The following is a 25235-nucleotide window of genomic DNA, read 5'->3' as shown; positions in this document are numbered from 1 at the left end:
TAGCTTTTGTACTTGATCCAACAAGTGACAGAAACAGAGTGGGCTGCTCTAATGTTCTAATGTCAAATGATAATGGATGATTAAAACTCTGACTGAATTTGCAACGAAGTATAATGAAATACAGCCGGAGCAGTTTTCTTTTCTTTTTTTTTTTTTGGGGGGGGGGGGGGTCCGGTCATGGGGCCTGTACTCTGGGCCTGGGTGCTGTCCCTCAGCTCTTCAGCTCAAGGCTAGCACTCTACCACTTCAGCCACAGCACCACTTCTGGCTTTTTTCTTTTTGCTAATGGGGTGCTGAGGAATCGAACCCAGGGCCTCAGGCATGCAAGTCAAGCACTCTACCACTGAGCCACTTTCCCAGCCCCAGCCGGAGCAGTTTTCATGGGAAGTATTTATGGAGGTGATCTTGAGTCTGTGTGTGTGTGTGTGTGTGTGTGTGTGTGTGTGTGTGTGTGTGTGTGTGTGACATGCACATGTGCTTGCATGCATGTGCTGGTACTGGGGTTGGGACTGAGGGCTTGGGCATTGTCCCTTAGCGTTTTCACACAAACATGACAGTCTACCACTTGAGCCACATCTCCACCTCCAGCTTTTCTGATGGTTAACTGGAGATAGTATAGTTGGGGAGGTGGGAGGGAAGAGATGGTAGGGGAAAAACAAAGGAGGAGGTAACAATGCTTGATAGGAAATGTACTCATTACCTTGCTCATGTAACTGTAACTCCTCTGTGCAGTATTTTTACAATAAAAATGTATTTTAAAAAAGAATCTCAAGAATTTTCCTGCCTGAGTTGGCTTTGAACCTCAATCCTCAGATCTTAGCCTCCTGAGTAGCTAGATTACAAGCTTCTTGATTTTGACACTCTTTGAAGGATGACAGTAACACACTAGCAACTTTGAAATGACCAGTCACATTCAGCCATCACAGTTTACAGACTTCAGCTATGCCAATACATCCATGTTTCAAGTTCTGCCATTTATGAAAATCAGGGGGTGGGGGGATGGAAATCTATATCACCACTCTTTGTTTCTGAAGATGGTAACAGTATCAGAGGGCAGAAAACTCACTAATATTCAAAGAAAAAATGATTTGATAAAAATGAAAAAACTAAGTTGATATCTCAATTAAGTTTAAGAAATAAAATACAGTGTTAATCATGACTAGAAAGTAGGAATGGGTGTCCTGGTGGTCTGGCCATGAAATTAGAATTCCAGAAAATAAGAAATGAATGCACAAATTTATGTATATAGATACTAACATGAACTTTCCTTCAGAGTTCCTGTTTTTTTTTAAGCCAGAGAAAAGGAGAATTAAGTATTGTATGATAGTCTGTGTACTTTAACTGGTTTTATGTACATTTGCCAATGCACGGTATTGTTTTTCCCTGTAAATTTTGTTCTGGATGTGAGTTGGTAATCTTCTTGCTTCAGCCTCCCATGTTCTAGGATTACAGGCAGATACCATAATGTTTGGCTCCTATTCTGTTATATTTGAACAACCATTTAATTTCTTTTAAAGAGACATACAATGGTCATATATGTCTCATTCATCCTCAGGAAGACCTGTAAAATAGACTGAACTATTGTACAGAATATTGAGAACAGAGGTGTTAAGTAATGAGCTCAAAGTCACACAGGAAGTGGTCGGCAGCGTTTGGACCAGTGAATTGGGTTTCAGATCCCGCACTGACACCTCTGCACTGCGTTTGCAGAGGCTGCACATCCCTAAACATGAACTCCAACTGATATATTTCTCTGGATAAATTTAAAAAATTACTAGATAATGAAAGAACTTAAAAATAATCACAGGACATTAATAAACGATGAAGTAAACACTCCTAAAAGCATTTCATACCCACAATGGTCATTCTACTCTTTCTAAGTCAAAGCACAAGATTTTTCTGACCTGAGCACGACCTGCCCTGTTTCTTGCTCTTTCAAATGAAAAAGAGAACAATATCTGAGAGAGAACAAAGGCTTTGTTGGTGATTCATGCACTGGAATTTTATTTTATTTTTTTTTTTGGGTCCAGTTGTGGGGCCTGAACTCTGGGCCTGGGTGCTGTCCCTCAGCTCTTCAGCTCAAGGCTAGCACTCTACCACTTGAGCCACAGCGCCACTTCCGGCTTTTCTCTTTTTGCTGATGTGGTGCTGAGGAATCGAACCCAAGGCCTCATGCATGCAAGGCAAGCGCTCTACCACTGAGCCACCTTCCCAGCCCCATGCACTGGAATTTTAATGTTAGACTTTGCCTACAAACATGCTTTTAATATGGCAGTAAACTGTATTTAGCTAAAGATGAAAATAATTGATCCATTTGGAGCCATTAGGGCAGTTTCACTCTTTTTACTTTATTTTTGCCCTACTTTTTATTTTCATGGAGAGTATAGAGGTAATAACAGATGAATTTCAATTAGGTTCAATTAACACCATAAGCTGCTCTAATGTATCAGGTTGCTGGGTTCTATCCGAACTCCCAGCTGAACACTCCAGGTTTTGTTTGAAGTTGACAGCAGCATTTAAGCTGGTGATGGGAGCTTTTCTCCACTACCCAGGAACAGTTCTAGTCATTTACAGTAATTTACATCCATAAACCCATCCAATTGGAGAGCCCAGAAAAGGACATAGCACTTCAGCCTGGGTTAATTCCATTACAGAACAACTGGCTTCTCTTGAGAGCAGAGGACCATAGTTGATAAAACAGAGATTGTGAGGAGGACACACTCTCTGGGTGGTATCTGTGTACTTATGTGTTGTGGACAGACAATTCAAAGAGTTAACTTCTTCCTGGGAGCATGCAAAGCAACTGCCACCCAGCATCCGTTATCCTACAAGAATCTCTCTCCATCAGGGATCATTTATTATGTCCTGTGCTTTGGGACAGTCCAGCCTGGTATTTCTCAGTGTGTTTCCTGGCATCCCAAACACAGTCAATGAGTCAAAGCTTTTTCTTCCATTTTTGTGAGAAAGGTGCTGTCTCTGACTATCTCTCTCCACTCCTAGCATAAACTAATTTAGAATGGGGGAAATCAGTGATGAGAGTAAAGTGTTATGAGGAATTTCTACACTTCTCTGGGATTCTCAGGGAGATAAAGAAAGAAAGAGAAGAGAAGGACTAGAATGTCCCAACACAGAGATAGATCCATCTGTCTTTCAAAAAACATGCCATAGCACAACACTCTTCAAGTATCACCATCCATAACTGACTCATTAATAAGTTAGAAGTGTCTGTATTATCAGGACCACTGAATGGAGCAAAGCTGACCATTTTGGGCACCCACAACTTCCCCATCTCCAACTGACTATTGAGATTCCTGTAACCCACTCTTACAGCTCCCTTTCTGTGCTGACAAGGGTCCACAGGTAGAAAGGCCACCTTCCAACTTGTTCAGCCACTCTGGAAAGCAGTATGGAGGTTCATCAAAAGACTCCACATAGAGCTCCCCTATGACCCAGCAATCCTACTTTTGGGCATTTACCCAAATGATCACAAACAAGACCATACTAAAGCTACCAGCACCACTATGTTTATTGCAGCATTATTTACCATAGTTAAGATATGGAACCAACCCAGATGCCCCTCCATAGATGAACAGATCAAGAAAATGTGGTATATTTATACAATGGAATTCTATGCCTCCATCAGAAAAAATGACATTGCTCCATTTGTTAGGAAATGGAAAGACTTGGAAAAAATCATATTAAGTGAAGTAAGCCAGGCCCAAAGAAACATAGGTCCCATGGTCTCCCTTATTTTCAATAACTAGTAAATGTCTGGGACAAACAGAAAAGGTCAGATAAGATGATGTTAAACGAAATAAACCCTAAGATAGGACACAAGTGGTTTTCTCTTTATTGCTATTGTTTCTAATGTATTTATAAGGTACCATGTGATTTTCTTGTTGCTTTGTATGTCCCTCCCCCACGGTAAAACCCCTGTTTTCACTGTTTTTGAGGTTGGTATAATTTGGGGAGGGGAAGGGAAAAAACAAAATGTTTAATAGGGATACAGGTGGACCCATTGCAACAATGAGATGTACAAGATGCTATGTCGAAACACGAACTTTACAACTTTGGTGGGGGGGGAGGGGGCAGGGAGGGTGGGGAGTGTAGTCGTGGAGTTGGGAGGGAAGGGATAGTAGGGGAAAAACAAAGGAGAAGGCAATAATGCAACAATGCTGGATAAGAAATGTACTCATTACTTTGCTCATGTAAGTTTAACCCCTCTGTACAGTATTTTCACAATAAAAACTTATTAAAAATTAAAAAAAGAAAAATGAACATTACAATTTAGGCGGGGGGGAGGGGGAGTGCAGCTGAGGAGGTGGGAGGGAAGGGATGGTAGGGGAAACAAAGGAGGAGGCAACAATGCTGGATAAGAAATGCACTCATTATCTTGCTCATGTAACTGTAGCCCCTCTGTACAGTATTTTTCACAATGAAAAAAAACATAAAAAAAAGAAAAGCCACCTTCCTAAAGTGTGTTCTGTGCCCAGTGTCACTCCTCCACAGCCTGCTGGCCGGCTCCCCTCGCTGGGTCCTCATTTCCTAAAAATAAGGCCTTGGATGGATGCCTGAGGGCCTCCAGTGTCCATCTCCTACCTGGTCCTTCATCCCCCACCACTGCCCTTTACAGTATGGTTGTCTTTCAGAAACAACTCAAGCTCTCCCAACCTCTATGTTTGCTTACCCTGCCCTTCTCACAGACGAGCGCAAATCCTTCTTCCTCTGGGAAGCCTTCTCCAGCATCACAGCCTTCAGGAATCTCATGGAGGCCTCAGAGCCTCCATGCAACCAACTGACACCTAACGTACAAGGATTTCCAACTTTTGTGTAAAGATTGGTAGGTCTTCTTTACCACCATGAGGCAGGGGCTGACACTGACACTCTGGGTGTGTAGGCTGTAATTCTATCACTTGCAGCGGTAATTGTACAGCTGCCTCTGCCTCCCACCCACAAGGATATAGTCCCAGAATTTCAGCAGATGCCTGCAACCACACAGTACTGTACTAAGCACATGTATGATAAACTTTTGCCTTTTGACTATAGGAAGCACTTTGTGCTTTTCTTTGGTGAAAGTGATTTATGAACACCACTGCTCTTGTATTTTGGGGGACATTATTAAGTAAAGTAACAGTTAGTTGGCTGGGTGTCAGTGGCTCATGCCTATATTCCTATTTACTCAGGAGGCTGAGATCTGAGGATCGCTGTTTGAAGCCAGCCTGGGCAGGAAAGACTGTGAGACCCTTACCTCCAATTAACCACCTAAAAACCAAAAGTGGTGCTGTGACTCAATGTGGTAGAGTGCTAGCTTTGAATGAAAGTACCAGGCCCTGAGTTCAAACCTCATGACCGACTAAGAAAAGGTTACTTGAACACAAGTACTGCAATACTACAACAGTTGTTCTGAGAACAGAGAAGTCTACGGAGTGACTAACAAGCAAGTAGCATACATAACATGGCTACACTGGACAAAGACTTGTGTCCCTTGGCAAGGAGGCATAAGATTTCATCATGCTATTCAGAATAGGAGCACCTGAGAATTTCCATCTAACAGTTCCAGACTATTTAAGTATTTCCACTTAATATTTTTAGCTGTCTAGAAATAACTGGCGACTTGGAAAGTGAAACTGTGGTGAAGGGTGTCATCTTACAAGATTCAGTTTATATTATTTACAATACTCAGTTTGTATTTACTGAACTCTTCCCCTAGCTGAAATACCCTCCTGACTATGGCAAATGATATCTTATTTCTCTCACTGTATTTCCCTAACAGCCTGTTCAAGGAAATTATCCAAGGAAATGATCCAAAATTTGGACCTAGACTACCAATTCCAGAGCTTGAACTAGATTGCTTTGACAAATGTGTATTCGTGATGATGCTCAGACCATGTATTTACTACTTGCTTGAGGAATTTTTAAAATAATGTCTTCCATCTCAGCCAAAGTTCTCCTGTCTTTATTGTGATTGGCTGTCAATTACCAGGTTAGGCTGAGTATAAAATGCTTGGATGAGACTCCCCATGAGATGAGGGGAGGAAGAGGAAAAGAGTCATTGCGTGGGCTGGGATGTAGCTCAGTGGCAAAGCGCTTGCCCAGCAAGTGCAACATCCTGGGTTTGATCCCCCAGTACCAAAAAAGAAAAGAAAAAAAAAGAATCATTGTGGGCTGCCTTCACATATATTCACTAAAACATGTATTTAGCATCTATTGCATACCAGCCATGGTGCAAGATACAATTAGATAAATTAGAGCTCCAGTGTTCAAAAAAGTAGCTTGAAGATCCATAAAGAATAGCTTTTTAGATGTCTCAGAAGCAAATCAATTATATTCCTTTCAAAGTATAGCTCTGGGAAGACCACTGGGTCCCCTACAGTGTTAGAAGGAATTTGAATTGCCAGAGATGAGACTCTTAAGTTGCACAGCCAAAGTCTCATTTAGGAAGTAGAAGTCATCAAGGTGACTCAGGTTGGCACAAATACATATTTCTAAGTGGATCTCCCCTCCCTGCTAAAAATACTGCCACCTTCCTGGAGAGCCCAGGGTGTATGTTTAGGAGATCTGGAGATTACCTATTTGCTGGGTCCGTTCTGTCCTGTATTTCCTAGAAGCCTCACAGACTATCATCTGTGGAGGCTTTTCTGCAGTCAATGGAGTGACTACCCTAAAAAAGCTTGCTCTGCTCTAGGGTTTTGACTGTGACCCAGTGGTACTGCGATGGGGGGGGCTGGGTAAAGAAGAGAGGACCAGGGGGCTGGAGGAAAGGACAGGAAAACAATTGCAGGGGTAAGAGCTGTATGGGACTAATTAAAGTCATGTTTGAATATGACTTGGATTATGGCAAAGCTACAAAGAGAGTTTCCTGAAGGCAGGAGGTAATACTTTTCTTTCTAACTTTTCTCACATGAGAAGTCATTTGGAAAGACCTCTATACAGAATTTAACTAAGCTGGCTGGTTCAGTCTTTTTCAGACTCTGAGTCTGGTGGTCTCAGCACCTGCGTGTTAAGAACACCTACCTAGGAGATGCCCCAAAGAGTCACTAAGCATAAGACATGGGGAACATTCTCTATATTTAAGAAAAAACTAATTTCCACATATTTCTTATCCTAGCTGTACAGTGGACAAAAGTAGGCACTCAGAGTGGCTTTATAGGGTAGCTGTTGGGAGACTTTTAAAAATCTCTTAAAAGCCTTTCCCTTCAAGTAGGTACTGGAGAATCACGGTCACTCACCACCCGTCAAGTCCATAGAATGCACTGACATTCTTCCCCTTCTGAGAACCAGAAGGGAAAAGGAAAAGATACTTGAGATTTCTATTCATCCATTTCTAAATCCTCTGCTATCAACATTCAATCATAAGAGATTGCACTGTTCACTTTTAAAGACTTTTTTTCTTGGTCAAGATGCTCTTTAGGTAAGCACACATTTGTAATCCCAGCACTCAGGAGTTCCAGTTAGGAGGTTTGTGAGTTTGAGGCCAGCCTGAACTACACAGTAAGTCTGAGGTCAGCTTGGGTTCCATTGCAAGACACTATCTTAAACAAATAAACAAAAGACCTTTTAGTTCTGGCTCCCAAATTCATTCCAAGTTCAAGATTAAAGCAGTGAAGGCTCTTGGGATTGGGCATGATTCTAAGACGCATGGAATGCTTTATGCTTTCAAGTTGTTGAAGTTACACTTCAGTGTGGGCTTGCTGCAGTGTAATGACTTGCCACACGTTCTACGGATAAAAGCAGGAATCTGCAAACATGGCTTGCCACTTGTTTTTGTGAATTTCATAACGTTTGATTGACATACAGCCATCCCCATGCATTTATGTATTTTTGTGGCTGCTTTCTTGCTGCAACGGCAGATACCATGAAGTTTCCAAAGTCTGACTATTTCTGATCTGACATTTTAGAATAAAAGTTTTGCTGGGCTTCTAGATTAGACACTCCCCTGCATAAAAGTCATCCTGAAGTCTGCATAGGTCTGTTTCTTTCCCCCAGAAAACACGCTGAGTATGTGTTCACAACTAACAAGATGGCCTTGTCTGCCTAGCAGTTGGTGCTGATGGTGGCCTGGAATGCCCATATGTGGGCTTGCTGCATGGCTTGGGCTTCCTCAAAACATGACCCTTGTCTCCCAAGGGACACTGAATGTCCCAAGGGAGAGAGAGAACTGTACAAAGAGCTCTATGCTCAGTTATTAAAGAATGGATAAAATGTGAAAGCAGGTTAAAATATATGTAATTGCAGAGCTGAAAGTATTACCAAGTTCTAATGCAAATATGAAAATACTTTATGGCAATTTTTACATTTGGGTTGCTCGTGTAACTTTACACAAAGGTACCAGATCCACTTGGTTTTATATTCTTGCCCAATCTTTAAATTACTTTTTATTTTAGTCCACCTCAAATACAGAAAGCTTCCAACTCCATACCAGTCTCTTTCATTCAGTGGCAAATAGCCCATAAAGTATTAGCAAATGGGATCTAGTTATGGATCAAATATGATTTGGTATACACTCCTAAGTTTTAAATTAGTAATTTAGTAAATGAAAATTAGAAAGTTTATTAGTAACGTATTTTTAAACTTTTTGCCAGTCTTGGGGCTTGAAATCAGGGCCAGGGCTCTGTGTCTGAGCCCTTTGCGCGCAAGGCTAGCTCTCTACCACTTGAGCCACAGATTCACTTCTGGCTTTTTGGTGGTTAACTGAAGATAAGAGTCGCACGGACTTCTCCTTCCTGGGCTGGCTTTGAACTGGGATCCTCAGGCCTTTGCCTTCTGAGAAGGCTAGTATTATAGACAAGAGCCACTGACACCTGGTTTCCAGTACTGGGGTTCAAGCCCCAAGCTTCATGCTTGCTAGGTAGGTACTTTACCATTTGAGCTAGGCCTCTGGCTCAAAACTATATTTTTTTATTATAATAGTTGTACTGATGTATTATGTGAGTTAGTGTATTTATTTTATTGTATTAATATACTAATTATCTTAATAAATGGAATTATCTATATTTAGATAAATATATTTATTTTTACAGTGATGTTCCACTTTCTGGGCATGTACAATTCTTTACATCCCTGGCCCCCTACTGGAGATCAGGACCCTAATCTCAGCTCTTACAGTTCTGGTATTTACCTAGGTCACCAATACTCTCTGGCTTTATGTAATATAAAGTGGCTGGACACAAAGTATCACCATCAATGCTTGACTTTCAGGTTTAAAAGTACAGACACATAGGTATCTAGGCCCTATGCTGATTGTAATTTCAATGAAATACAGGCAGTGTAGAAGTCCATTCTTGAGCAAATGCTTTTGAGTGAAGGAAGCATTTGTACAATTTTGATTCAAAAGTGGTCTGCAACTTAAATATGTGAATTTGTGGGAAGGATTGTACAGGCAACAGGAAGAAAGAGAACAATGGGCTAGAAAAAGAAGAAAGAACCCTTCCAATGCAGGCCTTTCTTTTTCTTCCTCAGTCTTTTGAGCTTCACAAAAGGACACATATTTTCCATATAATTGCTAAACATGTTTGCTTATTAAATTATTCTTTAATTAGTTAATGATTTTAGCCATGCTTTGCTCTTTGGATATTCATTTTGTGTAATAAAATAATTATAGATAATTAAACTATCTCAAGCCTTTTCTTTCCCTCAGCAAACATGCTGGGTATCCAAAAATGACAACAAGTTGTAAATTAATCTGGAAAACAAAGCATGACAGATGAATGATTTGGTTAGAATTAATTAGGCACTAATTATATACTGGAACTAGATGAAGAATGAGACTCATTATAAAAATAAAACACTATTCTGAAAAGATGCACGGTTACCAATATCCTTACCTTCTGTGATGATGGAATTATTCCTCATCCAAGTCAGGGCATTAAGGCAATCTTCCTCATCATTGAGAATGAAAAGATTGGGAGGAACTTTCCCAGTGTACCGCTGCTTACTGAGCTCAGCAACCTCTCTGTTGGTGGGGTGTTCACTAAGATCCACCCCCGTAGGACATGGGACCTGAAATAAGTTAGAGAAATTCTTATTGCAGTGGTGAAAGATGAAGCTCTGACATAGCTAAGAGAAAATGAAGTATACATAGTAATGTTCAATACAGGTAAGTATTAGTTTGTTCCTACATATAATTAATTAGGCTTCAACTGAAAGGAGAAAAACATCAAGGAAGCAAATAGGAAGGATGACCATTTAGAGACAAGATGTCATTGTCTGTCTAGCCGTTGATGCTGATGGTGGCCTGGAATGCCTACATGTGGGCTTGTTGTGTGGTTTGGGCTTCCTTAAAACATGACACTCATTGGGGATGGGAATGTGGCTCAGTGGTAAAGTGCTTGCCTAGCATGCATGAAGCCCTGGATTCGATTCCTCAGAACCACATAAACAGAAAAAAGCTGGAAGTGGTGGAGCTGTGGCTCAAATAGTAGAGGTCTAGCCTTGAGCAAAAGAAGCTCAGGGACAGTGCCCAGGCCCTGAGTTCAAGCCCCATCACTGGCAAAACAAATAAACAAAAAACATGGCACTTGACTCCTAAGGGACACTAAATGTCCCAAGGGAAAGAAAGAACTGTACAGAGAGCTCTATGTTCTCTAGCCTAGTTCCGGAAGTTGAGCTGTGTCCCACACCATATTCTATTCATGGAGGCACACATAGGGACCCTTCTTGGGGTCAAGAGATTCCATCTATTCCTCACTTCTTCATGCAGAATGGCAAAGGTATAGAAAAGGAGATGGAACTGGATTTGATATGGTTATTTTGGTTAAAACAATCTGTCACAGAAACAATTCTACCAGGGGCTAAAATTCAAGTTTACAAAGGTACTAGGCAGAAAACTATAGCAACACAGGATCTCAATACAGGATCTTCCCAATATAACATTTGTTCTCCCACTTTTGATATAGATGGGGAGTGGAAGCTAAAACTTCTCTACTGTAGAGAAAGCAACTGTGAAATCACAATAAAGGATGATAGCCAACACTTATCTTCCATGTGAAAATTCCCTTAGCAAACCAGAGGGTACATGTTTCGGCCAAAGCATTTGGTCACAACGCAGCTTCACAGATGAACACAGGTCCAGTATGGTCAGATCTGATTTTTCAATTAATGTCAGACCCATGAGGTTCTGTTTATATTACTCCTGTTTAAATTAAAATCAAACAAAAGACTTTGCGAGAGCCACATAAAACAGCACTGTAACCTGAGTTTGCCTCCTGAGCTACTATTTTGGCCCTTTTGTCTGGCAATCGTGTAGAAAAGTTCTAGAGGAAAAAAAGTGTCCAGCACAGGGGGCAAGGCAGAAAGGCAACTTTGGGACCTTCGGTGCGAGCTCTATACTAGATGTTTTACATATTATTGGCGGGAGGACTAAGGTCTGTGAAGCAGGAAGAGCTCAGCAGTAGAAACAGAAGTTGGGTACATTACCTCATCTTGGGTTTGCCTGGCTTCCTCATGGGGCCTGAACTCTGGGCGTGGGCACTGTCCCTCAGCTCTTCAGCGTAAGGCTAGCACCCTACCACTTGAGCCATGGAACCATTTTTAGCTTTTTCTGTTTATGTGGTGCTGAGAAATCAAACCCAGGACCTCATGCACGTGAGGCAAGCACTCTACCACTGAGCCAGCTTCCCAGCCCATGGCTCCTTCATCTTTAAAATAGGGATGAAGACGGCACCAATCTAGTGTCACTGTAGGGCTACATCAGCTACCACGCACATCTCATAGAAAACATTCACTTGCCCTCGGGAACTCTGCCTGATTAATAAGGGCTCTGAGGACAGCAGGCTCCTGCCTCCTGGGTTTGGCCATTCCCATTTAGAATAGACTTTAAGACTATTAGAAAGCTGTTTCTTAGGGGTAGGGAGTTAGGAAGCTGTATTCTTAGGATGAATAAGTACTGTATAGTATACCTATGATTTTCTAGTAGACTGTCTTAAATCTGTTTCCTGGGTTCCAGATGTATGTATCTAATTTGTTTTCTACATGAAAAGCCTTCTATGGTTTGAAGACTGGTTGTTCATCCTGGCCACTCTGAATCTTGACTCTTGTGTCTAAACATATGAAATAACTTCAAGCCTCTGGATATACCTCAGGTTGTTCTTCCCCTCTTTTTTAAATGTAACCAACAGGAAAAAACTGTACTTGTGATATATCCTTTGAGAGCGTCACACTCAGGAGGTAATGGGTTCATGATCTCTATGGTCATCATCCATTTTATGGTCACTGCTGATGCTCTCTTTCCCCCAGCTTTCCTTTGCTGGGTATTAATGTCACTGTCCTTGTGACTTTGTCTCACATAAGCCCTTTGCTGTATACTTGTAGCTATGTACAGTACTTGGACATTTTTGGTGTCATTTTGATGTGGAATTTCCCTTGCATGTTGTGTTTAGTGTAAAAAATAATCCTGATTGTTTAACAAGGTAGTTGGAAATAATAACACTCACTGTCATAATTTTAATTTTCCTCTTATGCCATCCTGGTTTGTACTTTCACTTCACTTTTATGTTCTCCAGTTTTTGAATCTTTCTAAGTTGTTCAAAACATTCTTTGTGTATGGTGTGTGTGTGTGTGTGTGTGTGTGTGTGTGTGTGTGTGTGTGTGTGTGTGTGCGTGCGTGCGTGCACGGCGCATGTGCGTGTGTGCCAGTACAGAGACTTAAACTCAGGACCTGGGTGCTGTCCTTTAGCTTTTTTTCTCAAGGATAGTGTTCTATCACTTGAACCACTTCTGGCTTTTTGCTGGTTAATTGGGGAGAAAACAGTCTCACAGACTTTCCTGTATAGGCTAGCTTCAAACTGTGACCCTTAGATCTCATTCAGCCTCCTGAGTAGCTAGGATTACAGGCAGGCATAACCCACTGGTGCCTGGCTCAAAAGCATTCTTTAGCATTATTCCCTTATGAGTCAACACCAACATACGTTAGCATCCCCACTTACAAGTTCCTCCTTTAGCACATCACCTTCTAGTAAATTGAATAATCATTTTCTATTTTTTTAAAAAAAATTTTTGGGGGGTCTGGTTGTGGGCCTGAACTCTGGGTGGGTACTGTCCCTCAGCTCTTCAGCTCAAGGCAAGCGCTCTACCACTGAGCCACCTTCCCAGCCCATCATTTTCTATTTTGTAGTCCAATTCAGACAGACAAGAGTTACTTTTTAAAATAATTTGTAGTGCTTGCCACCTGTCCTCTCACACCATTGCAAAACTCTCACTTTTCTGTCATAGTTATTTGGAGCACATAAAAGAATGGCTTTCTGTTATCTTCAAATTTGAGAGACTCAGGGGTACATGTAATGATTCATCATACCTTCTCCAAAATTCTGTAGAGTTTCATTGTTATTTGTCATTTAACACTAAGGAGTCATGTTTTTTAAATTCCTGCTTCATTCATCTGGATTTTTTTTCTTTTTTTAAGAGAGGAGCATTCAGTAATCAGTTTTCATCTGGAATTTGTTCATTTCCCCCCTTCATTCTCATGAGATAATGAGAAATGTCTCATTTTGTATGAGAAATGTCAGAGTCTAACTAAGAAAAGGAATTTCTTTAACTTTGCTTAGAATCAATTAATTAGACAATATTTTACTTGGGTAAGGAAAGTTTTCTTAAATTACTGTTGCAAGCCTACCTAGACTCAAGGAGACAAGACAAAGATTTCAGCTCTCAGATGAGACCATTATTAGAGAAACTTCAGCTGTGTTTCAAAAAAGCCACTTTTCTTTGACTTTGAGCTATCATGTTCACCTTTAATCATCCTCATAGTGAAGTCCATTCCTACTAGATGCTGTTAAATGACAACAAGGAGGAGTGTCTCTCTTCCCAGCGGAAGGCATAGTGTAGAAAGCTCTTCTGCCCAGCTAGGTCATAGCAGATACTTGCCTGAGGATACCCTGTTCTGGTTACCATGCTTTCATTTACCTAGTCTTGATATTATGAATCTTTTGAAGACCATACTGCAATGCCAACTCATGTCAAGCTTACTGGAAACTAAAGTCATTGTTTTGTCTTTTGCTGGGATGGAGATAGTAGGTAAGGTAGGAGAGAGACCAGCCCTCCTCACTCTCAGCCCTGAAATATCATTTAAGATTCTATCATGTGCACACATTTTTTCTGATTAAAAAAATTAAGGGTAATATGATATGTGGACACAGAAATCTTACAGAATATTTTAGCGCAAGGCATGCCACGTTAAAGATCTGATTAGAAGTTAAGGGTTGTAATTATATTTTATACCACATTGTCTTCTTGCTTTGGGGTGAAGCTTTATTTTCATTATCTTTCTTTCAATAAATTGGGACAAAACCATGAGAGACCTGGAGTAAAAGAAATGGAAAAAGAAATAAGAGCTAGCTGGTCCCTAGTGAATTTAGTTGCCCTTTCTGTATCACTCTATGTACCTTTGATTTTTATGTCCTTCTGGAGAAATTAAATTGGAACTCCTTTTCTCACTTCTTCATTTCATTTTTCTCACTGTAAAAAGGGCAAGAGCTTAATGTGCCACAAAGTAAAGCTGCAGGGGCAGCTGGACACACATGGGCAGATGCCCCAGTCTCTGGACAGCTGCCTGGGTCTCCTGCTCAGTTTCCAAAGTACGCAGTCTGGGGCAGCAGCTGGAACTCACTGGGCAGGTGAGGGGGGACAAGCTGGAGGGCTGTGTGGTATTGCCTTCTGTTTAATGTTTTAAAAGGAAAAGAGATAACTTATACAGCAACACGAGTTCTTCCTTCAGCTCTTTTTTATCCTGTAACCAGAAAAAATAATCCTCTTCTGCTCTTTGGGAATGAGATTTCCTTATTTTTCCTTATTTTTTTTTAAAAGGACAAGAAATTGAGAGATTCATCCAGCTACAACCTATCAGTCTCGCTAAGGAGCTTGTCGCCTCCAGGCTTCCAGTTCAGAATCTACCTCTTAGTGGAGGCCTGGGGGCTGGACAAGTACAGAGCAGCTTGAGAAATGTTGCTCTAAGGCATAGGATTTAAAAAGTTTCTAGGAACATAGGCTATTCTAGGCATAGATATATTTTCAAAGCACCCCAGCTAAGCTCAAGTGACTTGTGGACAGTTACTGCAAGAGACAGAGGACACTGGCTAAGTGGTGCTCAGAGCTGCTTAGCTCATGTGGTGATGTCATGTGGGCTGGGAACCTGTCTGTCTCCTCCATATACTGCCTCCCCCAGCTTGAAAATGTAAAAGAAATATATGCACGCGTTCCTGCCAGAATCCACAGTCATGAATTAGAATAGGTTTCCATTCTGGGGGGGGGGGGGGGGGAGTTCTGTTCCGTCCCTTGACTTTTTCTTACTCAAGGCTGACATACTAACTACCACTTGAATCACAGCTCTACTTCCAGCTTTTTGCTGGTTAATTGGGATAAGACTCTCATGGACTTTCCTGCCTGTGCTGGCCTCAAATTGTGATCCTCAGATCTCAGCCCCAAGTAGCTAGGATCACAGGAGTGAGCCATGAGCACCCAGTGATGACCCTATTCTTCTGTTAAAGTAAATCTGTTTTTGTTGGAGAGGTACCTTACTTAGGGGACCCCAGGAAATGCTAATTGCACTATGAAATGGGCATCTTAAAATCTGCTGCCCTACCACACCGAACAGCTCCCATTCTATCCAGCCATGCTTTATTCAAATGTGTCTTGAGAGAGTAATGAGACGGAAAGCATGGTCACTGGAAACCAGTCAATCTGATTTCCTAGTTTTGTAACTGAGAGACAAAATAAAATAAGGGTTGACAGAAGGTGCGCATGTTTGAAATACTTTTGCGTGAGCGCACCGCCCCAGCCAAATGTTAGCCTCTTGAGGCATAAATTAATTTACCACAAATGCATGCTTGGTTGTGTCTGGATTCTGCTATGATGAGCCATAAGTGTTAGACTTTGGGACAACAGCTTCAAGAGTGACATTTTTCCAACTTGCTGTGATTTTGATCCTTGAGCAGAATGTTTTTCTTGGAATGGGTTTCTGGGAGGGTTTTGCAGATACAATTCTGGTCGTGTGTGCCGGCCCTGAAGAGCACTTTTATGAATATAGAGTGGCAGCTGTCTGGGCAAGAAGGGATACTCTGTACCCAGAAAGCATGTGTCCTAGTAAACATATTAGCCCTGGAGATCTCCAAACACACCACTGGCACTCCCGATGCCAGGGCTTACCTGGTACTGCTGCCCAGTACAGAGAATGAGGTGGTCGTAGAACACGATTTCATCCTGGGAAAGCACGATTTGCTTGGCTGCTCGGTCTATGGCAATCATTCTACCAACCACAACATTAACCCAGGAGCAGAGTGACATCAATGCATAATCTTTATCATTAAAACAGTGGCTGCAAAGAGAGAAGCTCCATCAGTGACATTTAAGCAGCTGACAGCGGGCATTAATTAGACATCTGGTGAGCTGGTTCAAGTCCCCTAGTGAGCTGGGTCTGTGCTCTTGCTGTGAGTTTACCAGAGCTCACACTAGATTTTTCGTTACAAAACACTTTGTCATAAATTGACATCTTCCCATTAAAGCTGAATTGTTCCACCTGGCTCAGGCCAGCCCACAGAGAGAGAGGAGGAGGGGGAGGGAGAGAAAAGGAGAGGGGGAGGGAAAGAAAGGGAGGGGGAGGGAAAGAAAGGGAGGGGGAGAGTGTGAAAGAAAGAGTAAAATCAGACTCTTTCTTGTGCTTTTATTTCATGGGATTATAAATACACTTTAGCTGTTAAATTGTCCTTCTGGCCATAGACTCAAAAGGAATGAAGAAGGTGACACTGTGGAACACTCCTAAAGGCAGGGGACCCAGACCTATAATATTGAGAACTCTTCCTGTTTGCTAATACATTCCCATAAATGACCCATCCTTAGAATTAGTGTGTGGTTTTGTGTCATAACAACACACATACTTTAAGAAGGTGTCAATGAGGGAATTAATTTTACAGCAAGTACAATCCCTGGAGACTTGGGGTTACTCTGCACAGAGGTGATTTGTAGGGAACAGGTATTTGTATATATATAGCTGGCCCAGGTTAGAGATGAGTTCTAGGTTTGAGGATACTGGTAGCTGCATGGGCCTTCATTTTCAGGCTTCTCTTGAGTTTGAGCTCTCGACTATGTTATGACAGGAATTGGTTCCTGTGGCTTAGGGTCTGTTTAAGGTCTCCAAGGGTTATTTGCAGAATTTTCTGAAAGATTTGGCCTTGTAGAAAGGATATTTTATGATTTTGGTCTGAAGAGTCTAAGATGATTGGACACAGAGTACCATTTCATTTAAGTTTAGGCTGCATGGATTATGACAGGGTCTATATCTTTTGTCAATGAGCCTGGACCCCAGGAACCCTGCATAACCCAATTTCCTGGCCTCTCACCCACAGGATAATGAGCCCACCTTACATGTCTCCACCATTGTAAGGAATGGACATGAGAATATAGGAGACGCTGTTTTGTCAAGTGGGATGCATATGCGGAGGGTATTATTCTAAATGATATTAATGATACATAATCCTGTTTACTCTCTTTGGAGGCAAACAGAATTCTGAAGGAGTAATGGGAGGACATTTTTTCCTTTTTGATCCACATACAAGTCTAGTCTCACCACACAAAGAGAATTCTAGTAATGGATGCACATTAGACTCTGTTACAGAACCTGTGAAAGAAATGGGAGCTCTGGGCTTTGTATCTCTCCATGAAACAACACTTAAAAACAAGAAAATTTCTCCTTAATAAAAAAAAAAACAGGGTCTGGTCTTTCACAGCCCAGTAATGGATAGTGAGATGAGATTTTCTTTAAAAACCATTTTGATAGCTTTACAAGAATACAGGTAACTTCACTGATGCCAACATTCATGAGAGACACACAAAGGATGATCCTTATTTGTTATACAGTCCCTACTATAAGCTGCCCAAGATGAGGAAAAATTAAATATAGTTAGTGCATAGGGATTAGTGGCAGAAGAAATCACTGAGAGAGATACAAGATGTCCAGGAAAATTTGTGGAAGGCTAAGACAATGCTATTTTCAATGACAGTAGTAGATTAGTGTTAGAATAATTGATAATGTCATAATGTACATTTCAGAGTTACAATGTGAAATTGTGTCCAATGGGAACTGATTTTTAGGAACCTTTACTCACATACCAAAGGCAGTGTGGAAGAGCATGGGCAGGTCATTTCATGATCTGTTTCTACATTGACATTTCTCTGTTTAAAATGCCACAGGGTAAGTGGAGGCTGTTCTTTCTAGATGTTACTATCCATCTGAACTGTCTTCAATTTCCCAAGTGAGTGAATCTATCTATCAGAGACCGCTGGGATATGTCCCTCAAATTATTTCTGAAGCAGAGTTAATAAGTACTAAAATTCTAACACAGTCAGGACTATCTCACTGATGGGTGATGCAGAGACAAACCTCTACCAGGATTCTCTGGAGAAGAGAGAAGGACCAACAAAGAGTCCATCAATGAAATTTCATGTTTCCCAAGCAAGCTTAACAGGAAAGGGAACTAGTAATGTAGCTCAGTGGTAGAGTGCCTGAGACTCTGAGTTTGATCCCTAGAAGTAGAAAAAAAGAACCAAAGTGAAAAGTTGTCTTCATGGGACAATCTGGACAGATAATGAGATAATAAAAGTAGACTGGGGAAATTTCAGAGGGCATGCATGAGGTATGGCCTGCTTCTTCAAGGATGTAATGGGCCCTGAACCTCATGGTGAGAAGGGCCAACTGGAAGCCAGATTGGGGGAGCAAGGATAAGACCTGCACCTCATGGAATCAGACCCTTCAGAACTAGCAAGAAACTTAGAGGTTTTTCAGAAAGGATTAGTTATGACACTCTCAGAAGAAGGACCACTGCAATTAGCTTTCAATTATTCGGGGATGATTGTCCAATTAGTGGCTTTCTCCTGCTTCCCGTTTCTCTCCCTGCAGGCACCTTCCTTTCAGCTGATCCCAGGCATATCCTCAGCACCATCAGAGATGGGGGGAGCAAAAAAGGCTATTAAAAATAATAACAATAATAATGAAGCAAAACACTGGTTAAGAACAAGTTCAAAATTAGTGTTTAGGATGAGGAATTTAAATTAGTAAATCCATGGATGTCATTTTCACTTATTATTTTTAAACTCTGTGACCAGAGACAATTTCCTTTATTAGGGCACAAGAAATTTAAGAAAAGAACATCCTGTTCATAACCCAATCTGTGGTTTCTAAGAATTAAGGTGACAGGAGGTTATCCAGGCAGATAGATCTGGCTGGGTTTGATGTGTCCCCTAGTTGATAGAGATGGTTTTTTGCAGTTTCTTTGAAGGTAACTTTCATGTATTCTGCATTATTAAATGTCTGCTATGGGCTCAATACTGTGAACATATCAATGGACAAAATTCCTGCCTGAAGAGTTTACAATAAAATGGAAGGATTTGGAGTGTATAGAGTAAACACAGTTTCAAATGGCAATTTCCAAAATGTTTAGAAGACTTTCAGAAGCAAGAAAAAAAATAGAGCCAAGTGTGTTAAGAGTGTTGTTCACAAATGAATAGGGTAATCTGGGAGTCTGGGTAGGCCTCATGGAAAAAATGACAGTCTATTAAGAGGGAAAAAAGCCAGGACCCCTAATATAAGTACTTGCTTGTTCTGTTTAGTGAACATTGGGGTTACTGATGTGGCTAGAGATGAGCAAAAGATAGTAAAAGAGGAAATCAAGGAATAGAAAAGGACAGACTTTAGCTCAGAACATTCTAGAACATTCTGTGGTGATGAAAATGCTCTGGAACTGAGCTTGTACAGTAGCCACTGGCCATATGCGGCTATTTAAGCACTTGAAATATGGCTAATGTGACTGAGCTGAATTTTTCATCTCATTTAACTGTAATTAATTTAAATTAAGTAGTCCCATGTGGCTTTAACTACTGCTTTGGACAGTGCAGTTCTGGGCAGTAAGGAGTTGATGATCTGAGTCACAGTTCTGCTGTGTTGCTGTGGTGACCATGTTGAGACTGCAGAGAGGAAAGAATAGAAGCAAGGATGGCAGATGACTCCCATCAAACATTAGGTCTATCTCTGTGGTGTCATACTCACAGAAAGCCCTTTACATTGCCCTCTCCTCATCCAACAAGGGGACAGACAGAAATTTTTACTAAGCCGACTGAGTGAAATTCCTTTTAAGATGCCAACACACCAGCACTTCCTGGGAATCATGTAATTCAGAAAGAGGGAAACATGAAGGAAGGTAGTAGTATCCATGTGTCAGGATTTGAAGTTGCTTTGATTTGAACAACAACATCAACAACACCATCAACAACACCAAAAATCGAGCAAGCTTGGCTTAGCATACTCTTTAACAATCAAGAAAATCAAAGCTCAGAGAAATGAACTTCATTGTCTAGATGGTGGGAGGTAAAGGCAGGACTTGGAGGGAGCAGCATTCTCTTGGTTCAGATCTCATGTCCTTGTACTTCACTGTTCCTCATGTCATTCTTCTAGAAAACAAGCCTGATAAAAGTGGGCACTGGCGATGCAGCTCAGTAGCAGTACACATTCAAGGGAGGCCCTGTGTTCCATCTCTTACATTGCAGACAACAATGACAACAACAACAGCAACACACCTGGGCTTGGTTTTACTGGCAAGGAGGCTGTAGAAGGCAAAGCAAGTCCTTTGCACAGGGGAAAGAGGATGTCTTCATCAAGAATTCTGGTGTGATATCCTTTTCCCATCCCAGGAGAGAACAGTTTCATCTATCTTTATTTGAAATGCTGGGAGATGATTTCCAGAAGCAAGAAACTTCCTACTTCTGTACCAATTTTTTGCTACCAAGAATTAAAATGAATGGAAGTGGTGTGATAATGAAATAGGATCTATATGATTGATGTTGTCAGCCGGGCGCTGGTGGCTCACACCTGTAATCCTAGCTACTCAGGAGGCTGAGATCTGAGGATTATGGTTCAAAGCCAGGCCAGGCAGGAAACTGTGAGACTCTTATCTCCAATAAACCACTAGAAAATCAGAAGTGGTGCTGTGGCTCAAGCAGCAGAGCACTCACCTTGAGCTGAAGAGCTCAGGGACAACGCCCAGGCCCAGAGTTCAAGCCCCATGACCGACAAAAAAAAAAAAAAAAAAAAAAAAGATTGATGTTGTTAACTAGTAAGTCTATTGGGATAAAAACAATAAAACTTTCCTGGACTGGTTCTGGACTCGAACAGTGAGCTTGCCTGGTGAATCTGTGGTTACAAACTGGTGTGTATGTGTGTGTGTGTGATGTACCATCACCAGTGATGTTACTAAGCTACACTACCTTGTAGTCTCATTCAGAACTCAAAACAGGGATGGCTGGGTCACAGGCTCTGTTGTGGGAATAAGGCAGCTGTCTTCCTGCAAATACCAATGGTGGCCTAGTGCTGCCACTCTGGGCCACTCACATGCTGAGTTTGAATTCCTAATAATTCCTGGACTCTAGGAGAAAAGCCTTCTTGTCCCTTGCCCTTCTATTTCCTGACTGAATCTTATTATTTAGCATAAAAACAATGTATACAAATTAGGACACATAGGCTTCAGAATGAAGTATTCATACTCGCTTGCTAAAAATTTCCTTTCTTCACTGTATGGTTTTTTCCCTGGGAGTCCATGAGTTGAAATCAGGGTGAGATTATTAAACTTCAAGTGAGAGCTGAGGAGAAAAAAAAAAGGGAAAAGAACAAAGATATTAACCATAATTCAATAAAATGTACTATAATTCAATTTAAGTGTATTTCATGCATCGCAACTGTTAAACATTTCTTTGATGGTAGCAATTCTTTTTACACAAACCTTCAATTACAATCACTTAATGAAAAAAAAAAGGAAGATATCAGAGTTAATTGCAAAAAATTCAAAAGCTAGTTTCTGTGAAATGGTAGGACATAATTTACTCTTTTTTAACATTTTATTCTCAAAACAAAATAAAACCTCCAAACTGGGAAGAAGGAGGTCAACTTGGTATAAATAAATGCAAAGTTTGAATGTCAGGTTACTTATAAGAAACTGGAGGTTAGGGGCAGTGGCTCCTGTCTATAATCCTAGCTACTCAGGAGGAGGAGATCAGGAGGATCTTACAGTTGGTGAGACCCATCTCTTCCAGCAAAAAGCTGGATGCAGTGGTGCACTCCTGTCATCCTCACCACACACAGCAAGTGTAAATAGGGGGAGTAAAGTCTTGGTCAACATCGGACAAAAGAGGCCTTATTTGAAAAAATCAGGCACAAAGGGTGGGGGTATGTAGTCAAATGATGGACTACTTGCTTGGCAAGTAGGAGGCCCTGAGTTCAAATCATAAAAGAAAAGCAAGCAAGTGAAATTATAACCACCACAGCTAAACTCTGCTGAGGGCTTATAACCATATACTTTACACCTGTTATTTTCCCCATTGGTTCTCATAGCAACACGAAGTCTGTGATATTATTATTCCTGTTTTATTAGGTACAACTGAACCACAATGACTTATCCAAGGCCATACAAGGCTACTATCTAGCTTTAATGTCCTCTTACCTAATCTTTGCCTATAACTGGTCCCTTGGAGGGGGATGAATTCCAGGATTCCCAAGAAGATACCAAAATTGAGTAGATGCTCAAATCTCTTATATAAATACTGTAATATTTACTTATTATGCCCACACACCCTCCTGTATACATTCAATTATCTCTAGGTTACTTAGAACTAGTATATAGATGTTATACTCTACTGTTTAGTGGGTAAGGACAAGAAGATGAGTCTGTACATATTCATTATAGCAGAAATTTTTCCTTGCAAATATTTTCTGACAGGATTGGTTGAAAATGTGGATGCAGAATATGAGATTAGGGAGGGCCTATGGCTCTGTCCTGTAGACTTCAAAGATCCTACTAGTCAATACTAGCTTTATATCATTGTTTAAATCAGGATACACTGTCTCACCTAGAAAATTCTAGAAATTTTTTTTTCAGTTGGTCATAGGACTTGAACTCAGGGCCTGAGTGCCATCCCTGAGCTTTTTCGCTCAAGGCTAGCAATCTACCACTCTGAGCCATAGCGCTACTTCCAGTTTTCTGGTGGTTAATTGAAGACACAAGCCTCGTGGACTTTCTCTCCTGGGCTAGTTTTGAATTGTGATCCTCAGATCTCAGCCTCATGAGTAGCTAGGATTACAGACAGGCATGAGCCACTAGGGTCTGGCAAAGATTTCTTTTAAGACCCAAATTGCCTTACATTTGTATCAGGGCCTGGGATACATTCACAGACCTTATCATAGAGCTCAATCTTCAAGGTGATTTATACCGAGGACAATGGTGGGGTGGGTGGCTATCTATATTTCATGTGTAAGAAAATCCAATATAGGACTGGTAAGTAATTTGCTTAAAGTCACGAAGCTCATCTCCAGCAGGATCCAGCAATGAAGTTCATGCCCTCTTCCCCACTGACCCATACTAGGCTCTGTAACCAATCCTGAATGTCATTTTCTGTGGTGTGCCCAGTACTCTAGAAGTGGGGGCTTCCAAGAACTTATGTGCCTAAGATTCACAGTGTATTTGCCCTTTTGTATTTAAAATACTCCTGCTTATGAAAAATGTCACTCTGCTTAAAGTCAACAAAATTTTATGGATATATCTATCTATCTATCTATCTATCTATCTATCTATCTATCTATCTATCTATATATATATATATGGATACATATATAATCCCCCTAAAATATTTTTTAGTTCACATATCCCTTTTCAATCAACAAATACCAAAAAAAAAACAAGTCAGAGGAAAACACCTGCCCTCCATTCCCAAGAGGAGATTGGAAATCTTCCAACAGTGGAAATGTTATCAATTTACTGACTATCTGTTAAATAGCACTAAAAATAGGAGACTTTGGTGACAGCAATAAACTCAACTGTACCTGACATTTAAAAAATAGCTAAATATTATGAAAGGTTTTTCTCTAAATTCTCTAAGGACGAGTATCATTTAAGAATGAATATCTGTATGAAGTATAAAAAAAACCAAACACTTTAATAATAAGAACAAAAATTTTGAGTATCTTTAGATAGCAGAAAGGTCACAATTAACCCTGGCTATCTATGGCTGCCAGTCTGCAAGCACACACCAAAGACAGGTTCTGGGTTCATTACCACCTAATGGAAAACACAAATAAAAATAATGTGTTTGTAGTCACGGGCAGTTAAAATTTACCCTAGCTGGGGAGCCCAAGTGATCAAAATGCAATGTATATTGTACTAGTAATTATATAATATAATGGGATTTAATAATTATGCAGCTATATCTTTTACTACAAAACTGAATAATTTGACCTGTCTAACAACATAGATCAAATGAGTGGTAAATTGCCAAATTACCATACTATATTATCCTGAATTATGCTACTGTACCATTAAAGATTTTCCCAAAAGAAAGAGTAGGGTTTTTTTTTTTTAAAAACAGCACAATGGTGATACAATACAAAAGTTATATTGAGGGGAGAAGGTTTTTCTGAGTTTTAATTTTTTAATCAGCTTCTCACTTCTTTTCTTCAGCCCAAGTCAAATTCCATTTATCATCGTCATTGTGGCTGTTGTGGTCCTTGTCCAATCTTCAGTTCTCCGCTGTAACCTTCCATTTTCTCTCATCAACCTTCCTCATTCACGACAGAGCAGGTCACACCAAAAATAAGGCACAGAGCAGCCACCAGGTTCCCTCCACTTCCCTCCCTTCGCCTAGATGTGCATTCAGCCACTCCTTGATTGAGAAGAGATGTCTCCCATTAAACATGCCTCCTCTTCAAGTCTGTCATCTGTCTTCCCTCAACTCCTATACCAGAAGATGTCTCTTACAATGACATTTAATAAACCAGTCTAGTGCTGAAATGTGGATCTATGGAGTCCTCAGGGGCATGGCCTTGTCTGTTTCTCCATGTATAGTTTCCATTCTCAAGGTCACCTCAGGGCCAAGGGAGCTCCTGCACCTCCATCCATCACATCCATTTAACACTTAGCATTTAAAAGGAGAATATCCTTAAACCAATTACATCAAATAGAATTTATATAAAGCAACCCCCCCCCCAAAATGATTTGACATTTGGGCAGCAGTCAGAACCAGAGCAGATTCTGAGAACAATCAGATAGCATTTATAGAAAAATGAATGTTAAGCTGAGTACAGTGGTGCATGCCTATAGACCCAATTATGTGAGACATAGAGATGGGAGGATCACAGGCCTTATCTGAAAACTGAACTAAAATTTATAAAAAGGATTGTATGGCATGACTCAAGCAGCAGCAAGTATGAGGCC

General features: G+C 40.8%; 1 protein-coding gene across 1 annotated transcript in view; it reads right to left on the bottom strand.

Annotated features, from left to right (window-relative positions):
• The window catches only part of Cfap61 (cilia and flagella associated protein 61), a 237419-nt gene that overhangs the window by 71166 nt on the left and 141018 nt on the right, over positions 1-25235 (bottom strand). Inside the window, exons 18-20 of the mRNA XM_042666424.1 lie at positions 21520-21615; positions 16138-16306; positions 9825-9999 (exon numbers count right to left, since the gene is read on the bottom strand). Coding sequence (XP_042522358.1) covers positions 9825-9999; positions 16138-16306; positions 21520-21615 — 440 coding nt within the window. The remainder of the gene's footprint in view (positions 1-9824; positions 10000-16137; positions 16307-21519; positions 21616-25235) is intronic.

The sequence above is a fragment of the Dipodomys spectabilis genome, unplaced genomic scaffold (assembly GCF_019054845.1).
Source record: "Dipodomys spectabilis isolate Male_0828 unplaced genomic scaffold, ASM1905484v1 ptg000365l, whole genome shotgun sequence".
Taxonomy (NCBI): Eukaryota; Metazoa; Chordata; class Mammalia; order Rodentia; family Heteromyidae; genus Dipodomys; species Dipodomys spectabilis.
The sequence above is the reverse complement of the archived record's forward strand: the minus strand, read 5'-3'. Positions and strand labels throughout refer to the sequence as shown.